The sequence below is a fragment of the Euleptes europaea genome, chromosome 13 (genome assembly GCF_029931775.1).
Source record: "Euleptes europaea isolate rEulEur1 chromosome 13, rEulEur1.hap1, whole genome shotgun sequence".
NCBI lineage: Eukaryota > Metazoa > Chordata > Lepidosauria > Squamata > Sphaerodactylidae > Euleptes > Euleptes europaea.
Genome location: NC_079324.1, coordinates 44,655,620 through 44,676,493, shown reverse-complemented (window position 1 = coordinate 44,676,493; position 20,874 = coordinate 44,655,620). Strand labels below are relative to the sequence as shown.

General features: G+C 46.5%; 1 protein-coding gene across 1 annotated transcript in view; it reads right to left on the bottom strand.

Moving 5' to 3' along the window:
* EMID1 (EMI domain containing 1) overlaps nt 1–20,874 on the bottom strand; it is a 76,255-nt gene that overhangs the window by 17,775 nt on the left and 37,606 nt on the right. The window contains exons 5-12 of the mRNA XM_056859871.1: nt 19,542–19,603; nt 18,426–18,570; nt 15,556–15,609; nt 14,524–14,631; nt 14,074–14,082; nt 6,484–6,621; nt 4,897–4,977; nt 771–814 (exon numbers count right to left, since the gene is read on the bottom strand). Coding sequence (XP_056715849.1) covers nt 771–814; nt 4,897–4,977; nt 6,484–6,621; nt 14,074–14,082; nt 14,524–14,631; nt 15,556–15,609; nt 18,426–18,570; nt 19,542–19,603 — 641 coding nt within the window. The remainder of the gene's footprint in view (nt 1–770; nt 815–4,896; nt 4,978–6,483; nt 6,622–14,073; nt 14,083–14,523; nt 14,632–15,555; nt 15,610–18,425; nt 18,571–19,541; nt 19,604–20,874) is intronic.

Below are 20,874 nucleotides of genomic sequence, written 5' to 3'. Positions count from 1 at the left end.
AAAAGACCCCCTGAGAAGCTGCTGACTGAGGCTCTTCCACCTTCCTTCAAGTCCTATATCAGTGGCAAAGGAATTGCCAATTGTACTCTACTCCCCCTCCTCTAGGATGTTGTGTACATCTGCATATATGCATGTCAATGTGCACATCTGCGCACACGGGGGCACAGTTCTTTTTGCCCACCCAAAACTCGAGCCAGTTCTGCCCTTCACTCTCTAGTCCTATATTGCCCCCCAACAAGGCATTAAATGGCACAAATGGAGTGTCCTACCAAGCAAGTCACAGTCCACCAGCCATTCATCACAGCCTGCCAGTTCTCCCCACCTACACACCCAACAGATCTTACAGTCCTTGGCAGACAGGAAAAACAGGAGCTTTACTGAGCCCCCGGTGAGACGCATACGTGGCAGGTGGCTTCGGTCAGCTTGGCAGCTCACATATTATAGCTCATATGTTCTTTTGAACCATCAGAAAAAGTACAGCTTCTTCCCACTTCTGCTTGGCATCCGCTCTCAAACGAGTCCGTCTAGTTCTTAACACTTCAAGGAATTGGATCCAAGTGGCAAGGAATAGTCTGCTCCTGAACATAAGAGGTAACCTACACCTCCTGCTATGAGCCGCAGTTCAGTTCCCTAAATACTGCCGATTCCAGTGCCTGGAAAAACCCATGTCCCTTCCAAATGGCTGGCCTGAAATGAACCACATCAGATGCTTCAGCCACAGTGGTACCCTCAGAAACCTAGGCGCCTTCTCAGAAATGTGGTATACTTACATCATGCCCTGGAGATCCTGGCTTCCCAGCTGGCCCTGGAGGACCTAGATGGAGAAAGATGACTTATTACCTTGGTTGGTAATTTATAGAATCATAGAGTTGGAAGGGACCACCAGGGTCATCTAGTCCAACCCCCTGCACAATGCAGGAAATTCGCAACTACCTCCCCCGCACACCCCCAGTGACCCCTACTCCATGCCTAGAAGATGGCAAAAACCCCTCCAGGTTCCCTGGCCTGGAGGAAAATTGCTTCCTGACCCCAAAGTGGCAATCGGCACTACCCTGGGCATGCAAGAAAGGGCCCTGAGAGCCAAATGCTGATGCAGATCTTCCTGCCCTCACTGTCATGATCTGCCTAAGGTCATAGAATCAGCACTGCTGACAGATGGCCTCTGCTTAACAACCTCCAAAGAAGGACAGCCCACCACCTCCCGAGGAAGCCTGTTCCACTGAGGAACCACTCTGTTAGAAAGTTCTTCCTAATGTTTAGGCGGAAACTCTTTTGATTTAATTTCAACCCATTGGTTCTGGTCCGACCTTCTGGGGCAGCAGAAAGGTGCTGTTATGCACAGTGCGCTATTCTCTTGACACCTTCCTTCCTGACAAAAGAGGACTCCACCTCTGATTTATGAAGTTTCTCCTCACATTCCAGTGAAGCAAAGTGCTTTTCCCAGGCTCTCTACCTTGGATTTTTACTGGGATCTCTGTTCAAGTCCTTGTTCTGACCCTCAGCTCTGCTGCTGGTCCAAAACCTCTCAGTTTCTGCAGATCTAAAGGCTGCCTGGATGCTTGGAGTTTCCACAGACAAAACTCCATTCAGGATAGGCAAGAACCCACATTAAATGGACAGCAACACATATAAACTGCTTTATAATTAGTTAGACACTAAGGGTGAAAACGCATGGTCACTTTATCCTCCTTTAATCCCTGTTTCATAGTAGACCCGCCACTGTCTGTGGTCATTACAGTATTTGGTACTTACAAGCTTCCTTGATATTATTCTGATTGCATAAAATGCATTTTATATCCTGCTCAAATGCTCTCTGTTTTCTAGTAATCTGAATCTCAGTGTTTTTTCCAGGCTTAACTACAAACTTTGTTCTTTTGTTCAGATGATCCTTTATGATCCCTTAAATGATCCTCTGTGTGGATCACTCCTCAGCCACCCACACATGGTAACAAGTTCTTCCAGGATCCCTGCTATTCTCCCACATTGTATGGGCCTAAGTAGCCTATGGCTGCAAACTTAAGAGCAATTTCCTGGGAGCAAACCCCACCGAATACAGTGACACCTAGTTCTGAGCAAACCTGTTTAGGATTGCTCCTTACGTCTCACATCAACTGCAGGCCAAGGGCTGTGTCTATGCCTCTGCTCTGGAGTAGCAAAAGAAAGGCACAGAGTACAGAACTCATCTTCCTGAGAATCTCTACCATCTTTTCTTCTTTTTAAAAACAGCAACGTCCTAGCCATTACAGCGGCCAATGTATATTAGAAAAAGTATAGGCGATGCTGCTGCAATCTCAGAAGCCAGAGAGGGTTGCTGAGTGAGTTTAGATTGCCCTGGGCTAGATGGATTAATGGTCTGACTCAATAGGAGGCGGCTTCTGGGGGTCATTAAAATATGACAAAAGTACAGGAATTCCTCAGGGGAGTTCTGGACCACCTTGCAATGACCTGACCCTTCCCACATCCCCTGGACCTCCAGTGGGGTTTCTTGTACAAAGTGCAATTGTTACAACGGGCACCAGAGGTCTCTGTAACCCCAGTTCTCTAAAGGGCTCTGGAGAAGCATCTTGTCCTCCATCTGTTGTGACTCCCCCCAACACACACACACACACACACACACATTCTGTGCCACTTGAGTGCACTGGATCCTTGCTGGGTGGTTTGACTCTGTCAAGGGCCCCATGCACATTCCCTGGTAGCCTTGTAAAGAAGTAGGCTAGCACCAACCTTTTGGTGGTCCCCGGCACGAGGAGTGTCCGGCTGGCCTCGGCCTGGGCTTTTTCTGCCTTGGCCCTGCCTGGTGGAATAGCCTCTCTAGTGAGACCAGGGCCCTGCGGGATCTCAAAGAGTTCCACAGGGCCAGTAAAACAGAGCTATTCCGCCGGGCTTATGGCTGAGGCCAGCTACGGTTCCCTATATATAAATGCTGGCCTTCCTAACCTCCCCACTGCGGTGATATCTTTCCCATTCAATCTGGTATTTATTCCATCTGCTCGCCTAGTTGAAGTTTGTGTTTTATACTCTAGAGGTGCCTTAGGTAAACTAGGATAACGTTTATATGATTTTATAGGGCAGTTTTAAAATGTTTTAACGCTTTTACTAATTTAATAGGACATTTCTATTCTGTAAGTTGCTCTGAGCCCGGTTTTGGCCGGGGAGAGCAGGGTAATAAGTGGAATTGATTGAATGATTGATTGATTGTTTGATTGACTGATAGGCTGGCATGAGGCAAGAACTTGAAACCAAGTATGTCTTCCAGGCTGGGTGAGACCAAACATCCAACTAGTCGAGAAGTCTGTTAATCAGCTAAAGGTTTTTAAAAACCTGGTTATTTATTGTATTATAACAGTGGTTCCCAACCTTTTTTTGACCAGGGACCACTAGGACTTTTTTGTTCGGTGCAGGGACCCCAAGGTTCAAAATAAAAATTCTGAGAATTTGAAAATAAACTTTAATCATAACTGTTAGTTAAACATTAAACTTAGAATAATATTTGAATATATATATTTTATAATAGAGAACTTTTAATTGAAAATATTAATTTATTATGGGTTTATAACTTTGTTTCGCGGACCTTAATTTAGTTCTCGCGGACCCCTGTGGGTCCACGGACCCCTGGTTGGGAACCAGTGTATTATAAGAATATACAAAAACTGCAGGTGGCAAGTGCAGTCTCAGAAGAGGCCTTCCCTTTTCTCTTTCTTACACACATACACAGGGGAACCTCCTCTTCCATGAGGGTGTCTGCTATGGCCTTTGTGCACATCATCTAAAACCAAGCACTGTTTACACATATGCTAATTAATGCACATGTAATCAATTGACTAGAAGTCCAATAATTAACATGCATATACAAAAATTATGCAGATTTAACAAATCAACTAAAATGTATAAATGATGGCATGCATCCAACTATCCACTTAGCAGAATGGGGCATTCCCAGTTCTCCTGGCTACAATCCACTGAGTACCCCTGCCATTTTGTTCCAGGGAGGGGGTGTCAGCAGATACTCAGGAACAGCATAGGGGTAAGTCAGGGTTTACAGTGACAGGGGGAGATGGGCAGAAATCACCTCCTTTTCCCAAAAATGGAAGTAATATTGTGCTGTTGGTGGAATGACATGGTTGGATATATGCCACCATTAAACAATATTATTATGGTATGACAGTATCTAAGAGTAAACTGTCTAGCTTCTGCGTAGATAAGAGAAGCAGCACAACTAAGCGACCCACAACCAAGGAATGAAGAAAAATACGACACTGTGAATTAATGAAGGAAAACAAAAGAAAGAAACCCCTAAAAGAAAAAAAAGGGGGGGGACCCACCAGCCGGATTGAAGAGTGAAAATGCTTCAGAAGGGGTAGAATGCTGAATCAAAGCACACAAAAAAAGGGAGGGGGAGAAAAATTAACCTGTTCAAGCCCATTAGAATTAGACAATCCTGGAAGAGGGGGGAGATTTGCAAATTGTTCCCCCCTCCCACAATTCTTCATGAGCGCCCAACTTGTAAATATGAATAACAGACTAATAATTCAGTCAGAAAGATAATGCCTCTGAATAAAGAGATTCCATGTTCGCTCACTGGCAAATTGTTCTTGGCAGACTTATTCTCCCTGAATTTCTCTAATCCTTTTTTAGAAGCCACCTCTCAGCTGGTGCCAAGTGGTCATGAATCCCATAACACTGTGTATTAAGAAATACTCTCTTTTGTCTGTCCTGACTCTACCGGCAATCGGTTTTCCAGGATAACTCAGCTTTCCATGGTTCTGATAAAAAGAGACAGACCAGATTTAAATTTGTTTACTTTCTTCACACTGTTATGTGCTAACTTACAAGCAAAGACCCTGGCTTTCCACTGCCCCAAATAAGAGCTAGGATAAGGGCAGGGAAGGTACTTACCCATTGGCCCTGGAAGCCCAGGAGGGCCAGCTGGCCCTGTGATACCCATTTCAATAAAAGTATTTGACAGAAGAGGGTCCCCTGTGACAAAGAGGAAGGAGAGATCAGGGTATGGGCCATGATTCTTTGGGAACCAGACAGGTTGTGAAAGAAGCCCATCCTGAGATGATCACAGGGATACAACGCAGCACACCGGCACAAAACTCCATTCCAAGAGCTCAAACTCACACTATACCAGTCTCCTCAGCTGAGGGTCAATATGTACCACTATGTACCTAAGCATACATGACAAGGCAGGGGTCAGCAATATTATATAACTAAAGAGCCAATCAATAAAAAGCCAGTACTTAAGAAAGCCTATTTTCATAAACAAAAGTATTCGAATTAACATGACTGCTAACTGACATGTTGATTAATAATCCATAAAGTTTCTGCAGCCCAAACATTGTTTGTTGCATGCCCTTTATTAGGAAGTGGCACACAAAATTTCACAATAAGTAACAAATATACACAGGAGAAGCTGGCACAATTGTTTTAGTGCACCAGCATAAATCTGCGCATGGTTCACATATGGATTAGGGCAAGTGTTCGTCTCTCTTTTCATAGAGGATGTCTCAGAAGTTCTTTAGTCCCACCCTGCCATTCCCTTCATATACTGGTTATTCTAGCATCTCAACTATCCTGCCAATATACCTTGAGTTAAAGATACTTCTTTTTCAAAAAGAGCCATATTTTTACTCAATCATATTTGGCTCTCGAACCACAGGTTGCAGATCCCTGTGCTAAGATACGAAATGGATGATATTACAGGTAGATAATTTTTATCCAGTATTTTCATGATGAATAGTTGAGTCTGCGTAAGTATCAGGGGTTATCTGGGCTAGAACCATGAACCCACAGACCTGAATGATGCTCCCCTATGTAGTAAACCACCTGAGGTTACAGGTCAAGGCATTTTCTAGTTCCTAGATTCTGCAGTGACTCTATATACTCAGGCTGGTCACTGGGTGTCCCCTGACCTGAAAGGATTATAAAGGCTTGTGTTAAGTTGTGACTTTCTAGAGTAACAGCAGCTGACTCTTGGCTTATGATTCCTGGCTTCTGACTCTCGCTCTGAAGCAGAACAAGTATTCTTTAATACCCATTTTGTTTGCCCATTCTCTTTTTCTCCAGCGATGTGCTTGTTTTATCACATTGATTTGGAGGTATTAGATTCAGGGTTGCTACTCTGGGCCAACAATCTTTGTTTAGATAGGAAGGGAGTCTCTGGTTTCTTTGTTATGCTTTGCTGAATTCTTTGCTTCCACCACTTCTGCAGATCTACACCACAGCTACTTTATTACAAAATAAAGAGGTTTATCAGTAGCTGAAGCAAGGTGAAAGTGAAAGAAAACAGCTCTTGTTTAACAAGGAGCTCCTTTGTTTTAGTTCAACTGGAGATGTTTCCCTCATTTTCAACTTCAGCTATTGATCAGTCCATTGACCATGCAGCAAGCGAGCTGAAGAGATGATATTTCCCAATTAAAACAATCACATTTTTAAAAAAAACGTGGCAGGGCCTCCTCTATTTGACACAGAGCTACTTACTTTGGTCAGGGATTTCTGATATCTTGGGCCCTGCTGGGGCTGGTGGACCTGGTGGGCCGGGGGGACCAGGGAGGCCAGGTAAGCCCTTCTCTCCAGGGAAGCCCCTTCCACCATCCTTTCCTGGAGGACCCGGAGGACCTAGAGGAGAAGCAGGAAAACACAGGGATGAAAGATGGGCCAGGAAAGGGGGCTTCTTTCAGTGCCTGGTGGCAATACACACGCATGGCTGGAATGAGAGGCACCACACAGGCGGAGCTGTGTCTATGTCAGGACAGTACTGGAGCACAGGAAAAGCACAGATCTAATGGTGAGCACAGAAACCACCTTCCTGAGGATCTCAGCTTTCACTTTAAAAAAAGTTTCTAGCCCTCATGGCTGTGAAGGAAGCATAAAAGGCTGCTGAAATTTCAGATGCCAGAGAAAGTGCTGAATAAGGTTCCCAGTGGTTACTTACATGAACATTATTATTAATAATAATCGAATCATCTCAACATGTATGTGTACAATAAAACAGGGGCTTCCAATCTCAAATTTCAATCCATGGGAGACAGTAGAGGGAACACAGGAAGACAGAGACAAGGTAAAACTGGGGAGATGTGGGTGGCTGCGGGCAAAGCATCACTGCCCTTGCTATGATCAGTAAACACCAGATCAAATCACACAAAACAATAGGGATTGTGCCAATGTGCAAAATTTAGAGAAGGTGCAGAATTTCTCCTTTCTCTGCAAAGAATTAGGACTGCCTGGCTGCAAAATTTTAACACGGTTTAGGCATAGCAAATATTGTTCAGGGAACACCCTGGAACCCATGAGACAGGGTTTTATATATTGCGGAGACTGGAATATATAGTTCTACCTTTAATGTGTTTTTTAGTCTAGTAGTAGTAGTAGTAGTAGTAGTAGTAGTAGTAGTAGTAGTAGTAGTAGAAGAAGAAGAAGAAGAAGAAGAAGAAGAAGAAGAAGAAGAAGAAGAAGAAGAAGAAGAAGAAGAAGAGTTGGTTTTTATATGCCAATTTTCTCTACCTTTCAAGGAGAATCAAACCGGCTTACAATCTCCTTCCCTTCCTCTCCCCACAAGAGACACCTTGTGAGGTAGGTGGGGCTGAGAGAGTTCGAAGAGAGCTGTGACTAGCCCAAGGTTACCCAGCTGGCTTCATGTGCCAGGAGTGGGGAAACCAACCCTGTTCTCCAGATTAGAGTCCACAGCTCTTAACCCCTACACCATGCTAATACATGACAAGACCATGACAAAGAGAAGTCTTATGCACTTGCCATTTGCGCCCAAAGAAAGCATAATGGCCCTTGCAGTCACGTGTGCCCATAAAGCACCAGAAGACAGGCCAGAGTGTCAACAAATGCAACTTTAAAAAATTATAGTTGGGCCTTGAGCTTAGGAACCATGGGTATTGCCTTACATTTCTTTCTGCGCTGTACTAGTATAAAAGAACTTGCAGCAAACATCCACCCTTTTATGCCACGATGCCTTTTGCTGCTGGGATTGCATAGGTCTGACCCCTCTTCCCAGCACACAGGCCCTTAACACCAACCACTTTCCAGGGAGGACTGCTTGCCCCCCTCCCCCATTTTTTTTATTTTTTTTTGCCCCCCATGATAAAATTTCTCCCTCTGGCCTTAAACCTCACTATATGCTGAGCAGCATGCCGGTGGCACGCTGAATAATCAAGAGCTGTCCTTTTTCTTCTTTTCATTTTTAATGTCTGTCATTTCTTTACTTCCTCTGCTTCAGAACTATGTCTATGCTCCAGGCAGCCGGTGGAGATCAGAAAGCTCTCCATTGTGCCTGCTGGAATGCTGGGGATATCCCTCCTCCCCCCAAAAAAGCTGCCTCTGGATGCTTCATTCAGAAATCCAGACAGTGCTTCTTTCTGTCTGTCTCCCTGCCAAGACTTTTACATAGCTGAGAACACCTGGAATCTTGGCACCCCAGGCTATCGGTTGCACCAAACCTGGTTGCAAGGAAGAGGCTGGAAAGGAAAAACAGATAACCAGGACACTTTCATGAGTCTGCTGCTTATATATCTTGGCTGCTGCCCTCATTTTACAGCAAAATACAACAGGGTTCTATTAATGCTCTGCTGGACTAGAAAATAGAAAAGGCCTTATAAAACATAACACTGAGATTTTTCTGTACACTAATCCAGCTAACTTGGCAAACTGAGAGGGCGGTCACCCATCCTGGGCTCCCCTTCTGTCTCTGAGCCTTGTTTATGTGTAAAACTCTTTTATGGGGCAAGGATTCTTTCATTTCATACAGAAGTTGTATCTCACATGCTCAGCTCTCGAAACAAGGGAGGATAAAAACTCAAAATAAACAGGCGTAAAAAAAAACCCCTTTGATATACAAAACAAAAAAACAAAATTGAGTTCAGCTTTCACAAGATCTAACTGCAGATCTTTATGGAGGTTTCGGGGGCTCAGCCACAGGGTGTTTGTTCCATAAGGGTTTGGAAAGTTGGCAACGGCCATTCTGCGGAAAAGCAAATGTTCTGAGACACGTCACGTCTCTTCACAAATCTTGCAGTACTCCGTGAGAGATGATATATTGTCACAGCTTGCTCTTCGTTTATGCCAAACACTTTCTCCCTTAAGTTTGGGCATAGCCAAAAGAGGGTGGGGTGGGCTATTAGCTATTGCAAGTATCTGGAATGGAGTCATACCTCAATAGTTTAGGTGGGAGATGAACAGTAATTGGGATGTTGGTCTGAGGAAACAAAAAGCATGTCATGCTTAGAGGCTGGAGCAAATGTTTTGGATCCACCTGCTTTTGCATTCATTGGCTGTCTAATCAACCTGTCTTTTTGAAGGTAAACAGGCCAGGGTTTACACGTGCGTTTTCCCAGCAATAAAATACTGTGGAGAAAAAAAGGAAACGTGCAGAGAAAATGCAGTTTCCCTATAACAAATACAGCAGCGTGTATTTAAGGGGCGCGGGGGGGGGGGAGAGAATGACAATTGAATAACAACTGTGTATTTCTTGTAGAATTATCTGAAAATAAAAAGCAAAGATTTGAAAGACATTCAACCTCAGATCCTGCAATGTAAGATGTGCATGTGCTTGCACAGAACACAAATGTCTTTTTCACAGCCATTTGATGCTAGCAAAAGCTGTTATCTGCCTCCTGGACCATTGGGACTGAGAGCCCTCAGGGCATCATTCAAGGCTGGAATATGACTTATCTGGAACAGGAGTTATCCGGTGCATTCAATAAGTACCAAACAACAGATCTCCAGAGATCTCAAGCTCTGCAGGACCTGGGAGAGCTCCCAGGCAAAAGAGATGTTGCTTCAACATTTGACCTCTGCAAGCACCTAAATAGCAAAGCAGGCCTGCCTAATGCCAAGTCCCAACCCTTAGAACACAGCAAGCAGGAATTTAAAGAAGCAGTGCAATTTTTGAGCTTGGTGAGAGAGGGAGGTGGTTAAGCTCATGAATGGCTTAGAATCATAGAGTTGGAAGGGACCACCAGGGTCATCTAGTCCAACCCCCTGCACAATGCAGAAAATTCACAAATATCTTTCCCCCACCCCCCCAGTGACCCCTACTCCATGCCCAGAAGATGGCCAGGATGCCCTCCCTCTCATCATCTGCTTAAGGTCATAGAATCAGCATTGCTGACAAATGGCCATCTAACCTCTTCTTAAAAACCTCCAGGGAAGGAGAGCTCACCACCTCCCAAGGAAGCCTTCCACTGAGGAACCGCTCTGTTAGAAAATTCTTCCTAATGTCTAGACGGAAACTCTTTTGATTTAATTCCAAGCTTTAGGAATACAAACCAACACCTTAAACTGAACTCAGAAACCAATAAGCAGTCAAATAAGATGCTTAAGAACAGGTGCTATATTTTCAGATTGGCTTGTTCCAGTCTATAACAGGAGATCATTTCCTGGCTAAATGTTGCTGCAAAGAAAAAGCTCTCTCAGGGACAATTCACCTATCACAGGGTACACATGTTGAGTCTGGTGTTTTCACTCTGTGTAAAGATCAGATGTGAGTTTTGGGTTCTCCTCAATTCCCCTGCATGTGGTACCCAATTCTAATTGGGACTACAGCACATGTGGAAAACGGGCTCGTCTCCCAGCCTCCATATTATTCTTCTGACCTGAAATTGCCTGTGAAGAGGGGGAGGCTGAAGCCCGTTCTCCATATGCACTGTGATTCCCATCTACCACCACACATGTGGGAACTGAGGAGAACTCACAATTCATGTCTGAAAGAGTGGGGACCCCAGACAGAACCTGTGTACCCCATATTGTGTGAATTGGCCATTTAAGCCACCACACTAACTTTTCCATCAACAAGGTTAGATCAAGAAGCATCTCCCAAGCTCTTCACAGAACCTGCAAAGGAAGGAGTCAAAGTGTGCAACACAGTCCCTTCTGGGTCACCTTAGCATCACTTCCTTCATGCTGGGATTCAGTTTGAGCTTGTTCTCCCTCAGCTGCTCAGCCATAGCACCCAGGCACTGGCCGAGGGCCAAGACAGCCACTTCAGGAAGCTTATTTAAAGAAATACAGAAGTGTGTGTCATTGGCATACTGACAACCTGTTCAACAACCTAACATAGGTACTAAAAGGCAATGGGAACAGCACAGATCAGTGTGGAACACCACAGGTTAAGAACTAAACTGAGGTGTCATTAACAACAACTGATTGAGTTCTGTCAGTTAGAAAAGGCCAAAACTATTTAAGCAAGGTAACCCTGCAAGCTTCCTTGAGCCAGTCCCACACTCTCAGTCTGACCTCACCTGCATACCTAGACAGCTGGTGAGATATAGTAGGGGTTAGAGTGTGAGACTGGGCTTAGGGAAAGCCAGGTTCAGATCCCTATTTGGTCCTGAAATTCACTGGGTGATCTTGGACCAGTCATCCACACCCTGACCTACTAAACAGGGTTGTTTTAGAGATTAGAATGGAGGGCAGAATAATGTATACCACCCTGAGCTCCTTGAAAGAAGGGCAGGATAGAAATAGAAAGATCTAGCCCAGTTTCCAAACTACTTAATAGGATAGAGTGGATTAATAGGGCAGAGTGGTCTGCTGTATTAAACACTGCTGACAGATCAAGAAAACACTGACAAGGAAGCATTCCCTTTGTTCATCTGTGAATAGAAATCATCCATCAGAACGACTAAAGTGATCTCCATCTCCAAATCAGGCTTGAAACCAGATTGAAATGGGTCAAGAGCAGATGTGTCATCCAAAAACCTGTGAAGTTGCTCTGCCACCACCCTTTCTATCAGTGGTGCCTGTGTGTTTGTAAAGCGCTATCAAGTCCCAGCTGATTTATGGGGACCCCATAGAGTTTTCAAGTGAGTAAGCAGAGGTGGTTTGCCATTTTCTTCCTCTGCAAAGACTTCCATGGTGGTCTCCCACTTCTACTGCCAGGTCTCGTGCTATGGTGGGAGACCCTCTTGCTGGCAGCCCCAGTTGCCCACTACTGCTCAGAACAGTGATAGAGGAAAACAGATGCAACCCCCGGAAGTGATGTTATTGCAGTGCTCTAGGTCTCCTCTGAAACTTTACGGTAAAACCAGAAGTGGTAAAACCATAGAGTTTGGGGAGACTCCTAGAATATCATGCCAACAACACTTCTGGGGGTTATATAGGAAGTTACATCACAGTGTTGGAATGATACCTGTTTGAATGTCTCTGGCCATGTAACCTCCTGCAGTGTCCAGCCCTTGCCGGCAACCCTACCCATGGTGCTTCTGACACGCTGACCACATACAAGCTGGCATCCAGGTTGCATCAGATCAGAGAGTCACTAGCAACAAAGAATTAAGCAAAATCATCATAGGTAATTCCCAATGCAGTATCAATTTGGGATTCATATCTAGGTGTCATCAGATCCCTAATTACTCAAAACAATTGTGCTGGACGCAACTCAGTTGATGAAATGATAGCAAAGAAGAACATTGCCTTTGCCATTATCATCAGCCCCTCGTAGGCCTTTATGGGGTCATGGATGGTGTACAGAGAGAAATCAAGAAAGCAGATAAAGAATTTTTTTCTCCCTCTCCTATGGTACTAAACGCACTCAACAAAACCGATGGGCAGTAGACTGAGGACAGACAAAAGGAAGTGCATCTTCACACAATGAATTCATATGGAGTTCACTATCACAAGGTGTGATGATGACCCCTGGCTTAGGTGGCTTTAAAGGGGGATTGGACAAATTCATGGAGGAGAGGTCATAGAAATGTAGAATCATAGAGTTGGACGGGACCACCAGGGTCATCTAGTCAACAGCTGTCTGTCAACAGCTATCAGTTGTGACAGCCAATCTGGACCTCCAGCCTCATGGGCCTCTGAAGACCAATTGCTGGGAGAATCTGTTGCCTTCATGCCCTACTTGAGGACTTCCTGCAGGCATCTGGCTGGCCACAGCTGGAAACAGGATGCTGGAGTAAATGGACCCTGGATCTGATCCAGCCGAGCTCTTTGTATAATTCTTACATTATGAAGGGTACAGAGTATATTTCTGGCTTTGCGTGTCTCTCAACTGAAGACCAGGAGCATGCGGAGATAGGAGAGGAGGAGGGGGGCCACGGTTTGGGTCTTCCCACACACTCCCCAAAAGTCCAGGGAGGTCCTGAACAAAGAAGTGGGACATGAAAGAGGAGCTGGGCCTGGGAGGGAGTGAGGAGTGTGTGTGTGTGGGGGGGGGGGGAAGCTAATGGGTCCTCTATAGGGTAGGGCTGGCTGGTTAATGTTTAACTCCAAATGGCCAGAGGCGACTTTCTCTGGGATGCCTTCCAAACCCAATAAACATTAAGCAGACCCACAGAGACAGCAGACACGCTGCCAAAAATAATCGCAGTTCCATGTTAGCTCCTTTCCTTGCCAGGTCCCTGGCCTAGTTTGCACGGGGAAGCAACCTCACTCGCTCCCCTTCCCCCAGTAAACCCAAAGCTACAGGGACTTGTCCCTAGTTTAGTCTGGGCAGTCAGTCAACTTCCTCAGATTCCCTAGTCCAGAGTTTCCCAAACTTCTGATAGTTGAGGCACGCTTTCCCCCCTGAATTACAATTGGAGGCACGCTTCGCTCTTGCGTCCAAAGCGGTTTACTTTTAGAATGCGAGCGAGCAAGATTGGCTTGCCCTCAGAGGAGCCCACCAAGCTTGGGTTTCTGTAGGAGTCATTGTTCTGAGCAGCTCTCCTGAGAAGGTAGACAGACCAGAACAGAAACGTGTGCAGAGGTGCGAAAGGATGGGTAACTGATTGCATCGGGCGCGACTGAATGATCCAACCATAACAGATGCAGAAACACAGCAGACTCGCTCGAGCGCTTCCCGCTGATTATAAGAAAGCAAGGCCAGAACAATGAGTGGTGCAGAGCAGGGAGCCTCTCTTGCGCTTTTGGATCGCAGAAGTAGGGTTGGCAACCTCCAGGTACTAGCTGCAGTTCTCCTGCTATTACAACTGATCTCCAGCCGATAGAGATCAGTTCATCTGGAGAAAATGGCCGCTTTGGCAATTGGACTCTATGGCACTGAAGTCCCTCCCCTCCCCAAACCCCACCCTCCTCAGGCTCCGCCCCAAAAACCTCCCACTGGTGGTGAAGAGGGACCTGGCAACCCTACTCAGAAGCCTTTCATTATTTAATTACTTCATTTATTGTGGCACGCTAGCCAGTCCTTCATGCCCAAGACTACAATTTGCTTCTTTGAGAGCCAGCATGGCATAATGGATAGAGAGTCGGACTATGATCCTGGGAGACCTGAGTTTGAATCCCCACTTCTATCAAGGAAGTTTGCTCCGTGACCTTTGGTCCATCACAAACTCTCAGCCTGGCCTACCTCACAGGGTGGTTGTTGTGAGCAAATGGAGCAGGGGAGAACAATGTTCTAAGCCGCTTTGAGTCCCAACTGGGGAGAACAGCAGGATATAAAGAAATGCAAATACGTTTTTAGAAAGGGGGTCTTCTCTTCTCAGCCTCTTCCCAGGAGCCACAGCCTCCCGTAAGAAGGTACAAGAAGCTGCTGACATGCTGAACAGGCCACTGTTGCCCGAGGCTTACCTTGTGGTCCAGAAGGACCCTTAACGCCAGGAATACCAGAAGGCCCCCGGATACCAGCATCTCCTTTCGGACCTGCTGGGCCTGGAGGCCCTTGTGAGGCCAGTCTTCCTGAAATGGAGGCAGGAAAAGGAGATGCTCAAAGAGAGGTTCGCATATTCATAAGCTCATGAAAAATAAATGTTAACGATGAACACCAACAAATGTGGTTGTCTTGAACAAAAAGGGAGATATCAAGGCTCGAGCCTTCATGGGAGATACATTCCCTCCAGCACCAGCAGTGTTGGGAATGGTAGCTGAGCAAAGAAGAAGAGGCACTCTGAACATGTACTCTAGCCACTCTGTACAGATGGAGAACAATTGCCTTATTAGAGATATAGCATGAAAAAAACAGACTGCATGACTGGAAGCTGACTTCCAAAGAGTGGTAAGCTCTGGTTGACTTTCACAAATGGAACCAATTTTGCGTTTTGTTTTAAAAGCTATGTTGTTCACATGGCCTCATATATCTTTTCAGGACCCCCTTCTAAACTTACTGTAGACCCTCCTGCAAAAAACTCCATGCTACTTTCTGCCTTCCCAACATGAAATGGAGGACTCTCCTGTCGAGTAACACTGAATAATTTTCTTTATTTTTCATGTTGTATATAACATTACTGAGCAACAAGCAGTACTTCACAGCAATTGGGCACTCTGTGCAGAGGCAAACCCAGATTTGCTGTCAAGCCTCCTCTCCCAGCAAACCCCATTTCTCCTCCTGCAACTCACCCACAAGAGAGCTGTCACCCACTTTTGGGTACCAACCCACAGTTTGAGAACCTCGGATTTACTGGATACATCCCCTTAGTGGGAAGCTTGCATCTGGAATGGATGGATAAGGTGCAGCAGGTACCTGAATATGGTATGGGGGGTGGGAGTTTGCTTTTCTTTATCAGAGGATATCACAAATGCATTTAATGCTGGAGCATCACACATTATGATTTTTGAAGCTCGCTAGATTGCTTTGAATTTAAATGGCCTTACATCTATACGTACCGTCCCGTCCTGGAATGGTTGTCCTCAGCCTGTCTCTAGGGCCTGGAAAACCTGCTGGAAACAGAGGGCATAAGACACAGGGTACAGTCTTTGCAAACAGGGTGGCATAGCTGATCACCCTCCATGCCTTTTTCCCTACTGTCCAGGGGCTTCCTACTCATTAATGCTTTTTAGAATGAAGACAGAAACACATAGTAATTCAATGGAAGTTTGAATGCTGATTCAGTCAGGGTTGAATATACCGGAATAATGCAGAGGAACAAGTCATCTGTCCCAGTGCTTCCATCATCCCTAGTGGGACCCTCTGAGAGCAAGCGTGGTGTAGTGGTTAAGAGCGGCATACTCTAATCTGGAGAACCAGGTTTGATTCCCCACTCCTCCACATGAAGCCTGCTCGGTGACCTTGGGCTAGTCAGAAGAAGATGAAGAAGAAGAGGTGGTTTTTATAAGCCGACTTTCTCTACCACTTAAGGAAGAATCAGACCGGCTTACAATCACCTTCCCTTCCTCTCACCACAACAGATACCTGAGAGTGACTAGCCCAAGGTCACCCAGCTATCTTCATGTGTAGGTGTGGGGAAACAAATCCAGTTCACCATATTAGCCTCCGGCACTCATGTGGAGGAGTGGGGAATCAAACCCAGTTCTCCAGATCAGAGTCCACCGCTCCAAACCACTGCTTTTAACTACACCACGCTGGCTCTCACATTTCTCTCAGAACTCTCTGAGCCCCACCTACCTCACATGGTGCCTGTTGCGAGGAGGGGAAGGGAAGGTGATTGTAAGCCGCTTTGAGACTCCTTAAAGCTAGAGAAAAGTGGGATATAAAAACCAACTCTTCTTCTTCTTCCATCCTCCCCATCCTTTCTGTCAGTCAGCAGTCTGGAATAGCCAATGCCAGGAGAGTAACTCAGGCCTTTGCCACTTACACTGCCCAAGTGGTAACAGGGCACAGCGTACTGAAGCTAATTGGGGCTGCTTGTGTACTCTGTCTTGGAACACAGAAGCATCTTGCAGGCACTGGCTGCAAGATTTCAAATGTATTTTCTCTATCCTCCACCACTGCTAGCCTCAACCATGAGGGCTAGAAACTTTGGATTAAAAAAAAAATTAAACTGAGGGCCGATGTCTGTGACTGTATTTCAATATTGCCATCGTTTTCCAGAAAAATGTGGTGAGCCGCTTTCTTGATGCTGGGGAAATGGCTTCATAGCAGTCACAATGCTCGTCACTGTGCCAAAACCATTATATTGTGGTTCCTTCGCCACATAGTCACCACATAAAGATAGTTGTGTTGTTTAAAAATCTGAGTCTGGTGCCCAAAATGCTGCACGATGCACAACATTTTGTGTGTGCAGAAGTGTAAATGAGGAACAGACCTGGCTTGCCTCACAGTATATCCAAAGATTGTACGGTATGAGAAAGTGGGCGGACTGGACCCCTCTGTCCACTTCCCGCACGGTGCAGAATGTCTCCCGCTTGATTCCACCACCCTGATGACTGTCCCTATTCTGGCCACCGTCGTATTCCTTGTGCAAAGAGAAACCAAAGAGATTCTCCCAGTAATTCCCTCCCTCTTCTTTCTCCTACCCTTGTGCACCAAACCAGAAACACATGTTCCGTCAGGGCAAGGGAAGGCCTGATAAATCTTTCCAGCTGCAAAGAGCTTAAGCCAAAGCTGGAACCATTGCCAGACCCCAGAACGGTCCCAGCACCCAGCTGCTTCCAATTTAAACCCGCCCTCTGCCCGGTGTACTTCTAACCAGTTCTGCTGCAACGCTGGCAGGAGCCTGGGGGAGGGGAGGTCAGATGGCTGCAGTTGACAGTCAGCAGCAAAAACTCTACTGACCCCATTTCTCTCCAGGGAAGACACAGCCTATCTTAGGAGGCTTCTGCGTTCTTCGTGTGAACTTGGCAAGCTTACTGGACACATGCTGGCACTCACCAACCACCAGCGCAACCTGTGTTCAGGGCTGTCTCTGTGTGCCACGATGCCGTGAGAGCACAGAAAAGCCACAGCGTGTGGGATTGGCCATGGGATTATGCTTCCTGTGAATTGCAGCGCTTCGTTTTTTAAAAACAAACAAAGCAAAAAACACTTTGTGGGGCAAAGAGAAGCTTCGAAGAACCAAGCGGGAAGGCCGTGCTATGACAGAGCAGAAAGGCTCCAAGATTGCTATTCAGTGGTTGCTGGTCAGTGTCAAAGATCAAACTCCTTGATGAATGAGAAGCTAGAGCAGGGAGCAGGCCCAGATCCCTCCCTACCCCCCTTATTCCCTTTATGTTGTTTTGGAAAAAGGAAGTGGAGTGAAAAATGAGTGCTTCTTATTCACAGAGAATAGGATTGCCAACCTCCAGGTACTAGCTGGAGATCTCCTGCGATTACAAATGATCTCCAGCCGATAGAGATCAGTTCCCCTGGAGAAGATGGCTGCTTTGGCCATTGGACTCTATGGCATTGAAGTCCCTCCCCCAACCCCACCCTCCTCAGGCTCCGCCCCAAAACCTCCCGCTGGTTGTGAAGAGGGACTTGGCAACCCTACCAGAGAACCAGACTAGGGTTACTAGTACTCTAGGTACTAGCTGGAGATCTCCTGCTATTACAACTGATCTCCAGCCAAAAGAGATCAGTTCCCCTGGATAAAATGGCTGCTTTGGCCATTGGACTCTATGGCGTTGAAGTCCCTCCCCTCCCCAAATCCCGCCTTCCCCAGACTCCGCCCCCAAAACCTCCTGCCGGTAGCAAAGAGAAACCTGGCAACCCTATTAGAGACAGTATGTTCACACTTCTGAGGAGGCTGGCTTCTAGCTCTTACACATTTCCTCTCCCCTGCCCAGTAAACCTAGCACTTTCCTCCCTGTTCACTTACCTTTTACACTTTCGTCCCCTGGGCTCCCCTGAGCAGCCAGAGAGCCCCACAGAGCCAGGGAGTCTGCTGAGGCATCTCCCTTAGGGGACTGTCGTCTGCCAGGTACCACGGAAGTCACAGACTCAGCTGCTGAGAGGGTTGCTACCTGGGAACAAGAGCGAGCATTTTCAATGATGAAATCCTCAGTGAGGAAGGTGAACGATATAATCATTACATAAGAATGATGGGAGCGCAGGTCCACTAACATGCAGTATTTCCCCCCTGGGCTGGCCCCAAAATGTTTCAGGGCCTGTCAGAGCATCCAAACGGCACCTGCTCTTTCACTAATTAACATGGGTCAATCCACTGGGAAGTTCTCTTGCACAGGTCCCCAGTGAAATGACCAGGTTGGCATGCTCTTGGGCAGTGCCCGATCATTTCAATGGGGGCTTACACAGGACAACTTCCCAGTAGACTGCACCCTCTCTTGTGTCAGATCCACCAGCTTCCCACTTGGCCACCCTTAACGGCACCCAGAATCCGCCACCCGATCTCTAAGCACAGAAATACAGCCTTGGGGAAACGTGGGCTGTGGGCAGGCAACAAATTAGAATCTGTCGCATATTTATTGTGTATAGGGTTGCCAACCTCCAGGTTGTAGCTGGAGATCTCCTGCTATTACAACTGATCTCCAGCCAATAGAGATCGGTTCACCTGGAGAAAATCGCCGCTTTGGCAATTGAACTCTATGGCATTGAAGTCCCACCCCTCCCCAAACCCCACCCCTTTTAGGCTCTGCCCCAAAAATCTCCCACTAGTGGCAAAGAGGGACCTGGCAACCCTAACTGTGTACCACAAATTACCACTGGAAAAGGACCTCGGGGCAGGAGCCCTTTCTCTGATGAGCAAAGATCAGACATGCTTCCAGTTAAGCAGATCCAAAGGTGGCCCTGTTGCCAGAAGGAGCAGAATCCCCTCGTTGCTCCGATGCACCCAGTGAAGCCAAGGAGTTTTACCTGCTCTGGCCTATTTTGGTCAAGAGGCTTCTTGGATTAGGGCTGCAGGGGAGGGAGGAAAATATCACATCAAGCAGCACACACACACGTGCACACACACTCCACATTAAGAGAGACTGACCTTGGCTTCCAAGAAATTGAGGCGCTCAAACACCTCTGACATTTTGCTGCAATTTAAACAACCTGGGGAGGTAAATTAGAGAAGAATGTGTGTCGGGGGTGGGCTTGTAGGAGATACCTGATTGCTTGTATGTTTCATTTATCCTTAGGGTTGCCAGCCTCCAGGTAGTGGCTGGAGATCTCCCACTACAACTGATCTCCAGGTGACAGAGATCAGTTCCCCTGGAAAAAATGGCAGCTTTGGAAATTGGACTCTATGGCATTGAAGTCCCTCCCCTCTCTAAACCACACCCTCCTCAGGCTCCGTTCCCCCAAATCTCCAGGTATTTCCCAACCCGGAGCTGACAACCCTATTTATCCTGCCATTTCAACAATTTGTTTGCATCAAAATTAAAATGAACCTATGACGCTGCCTGATTCTGAGTCCAACCATTGTTCCTTCTAATTCAGTATTATTTACTGGCAGCACATCTCCAGGATCTCCAGCAGAGAAAAATCTTTCCAATGGAGATGCCAGGGTCTGAACCTTGACAGGGCTGCTGGGAGGGTGGAAATGGAGATACAAAATTCAGGGGGTCAGGAAGCTGGGCAAGGTGCCCCTGGGAGAGAGTAGCAGCATCCCTGTTTCAATGCAGGAAGTTATGTCTTCTTTGGGGGATTCAGATGTGGAATGGAGGGAAGCATAGAGGGAATCTTCCTCTGGGGGAACAAGTGTTGTAGTTCCTGACAGCTCTGGACCTGCTACCTCTGAGCCACAGCCCTTCCTCGGGATTTCTGTTAAAAGCAGCACCGCAACACAATCGCAGAACAGAAAGAATGGTGGTAAATCATTACAGCTAAGAAGAAAAAGCAGAACATTCCCCATCTATCCATCTCCCCCAAAGATCTTATACAAAGTGAAGATTTCAGCTTGTGGCTTACAAGCCATCAACAAGGCAAATGAAAACTGGACAAGGTTCTTGAGTCTTTATGAGTTACATAGAAGAAGGAACTCGGGGAGCCAGAGTGGTATAGTGGTTAAAAGTGGTGGTTTGGAGCGGTGGAGTCTGATCTGGAGAACCGGGTTTGATTCCCCACTCCTCCACATGAGCGGCAGAGGCTAATCTGGTGAACTGGATTTGTTTCCCCGCTCCTACACATTAAGCCAGCTGGGTGACCTTGGGCTAGTCACAGCGCTCTTAGAGCTCTCTCAGCCTCACCTACCTCACAGGGTGTCTGCTGTGGGGAGGGGAAGCGAAGGTGATTGTAAGATGGTTTGAGTCTCCCTTAAGTGGTAGAGAAAGTCGGCATGTAAAAACCAACTCTTCCTCTTCCTCTTCCTCTTCCTCTTCCTC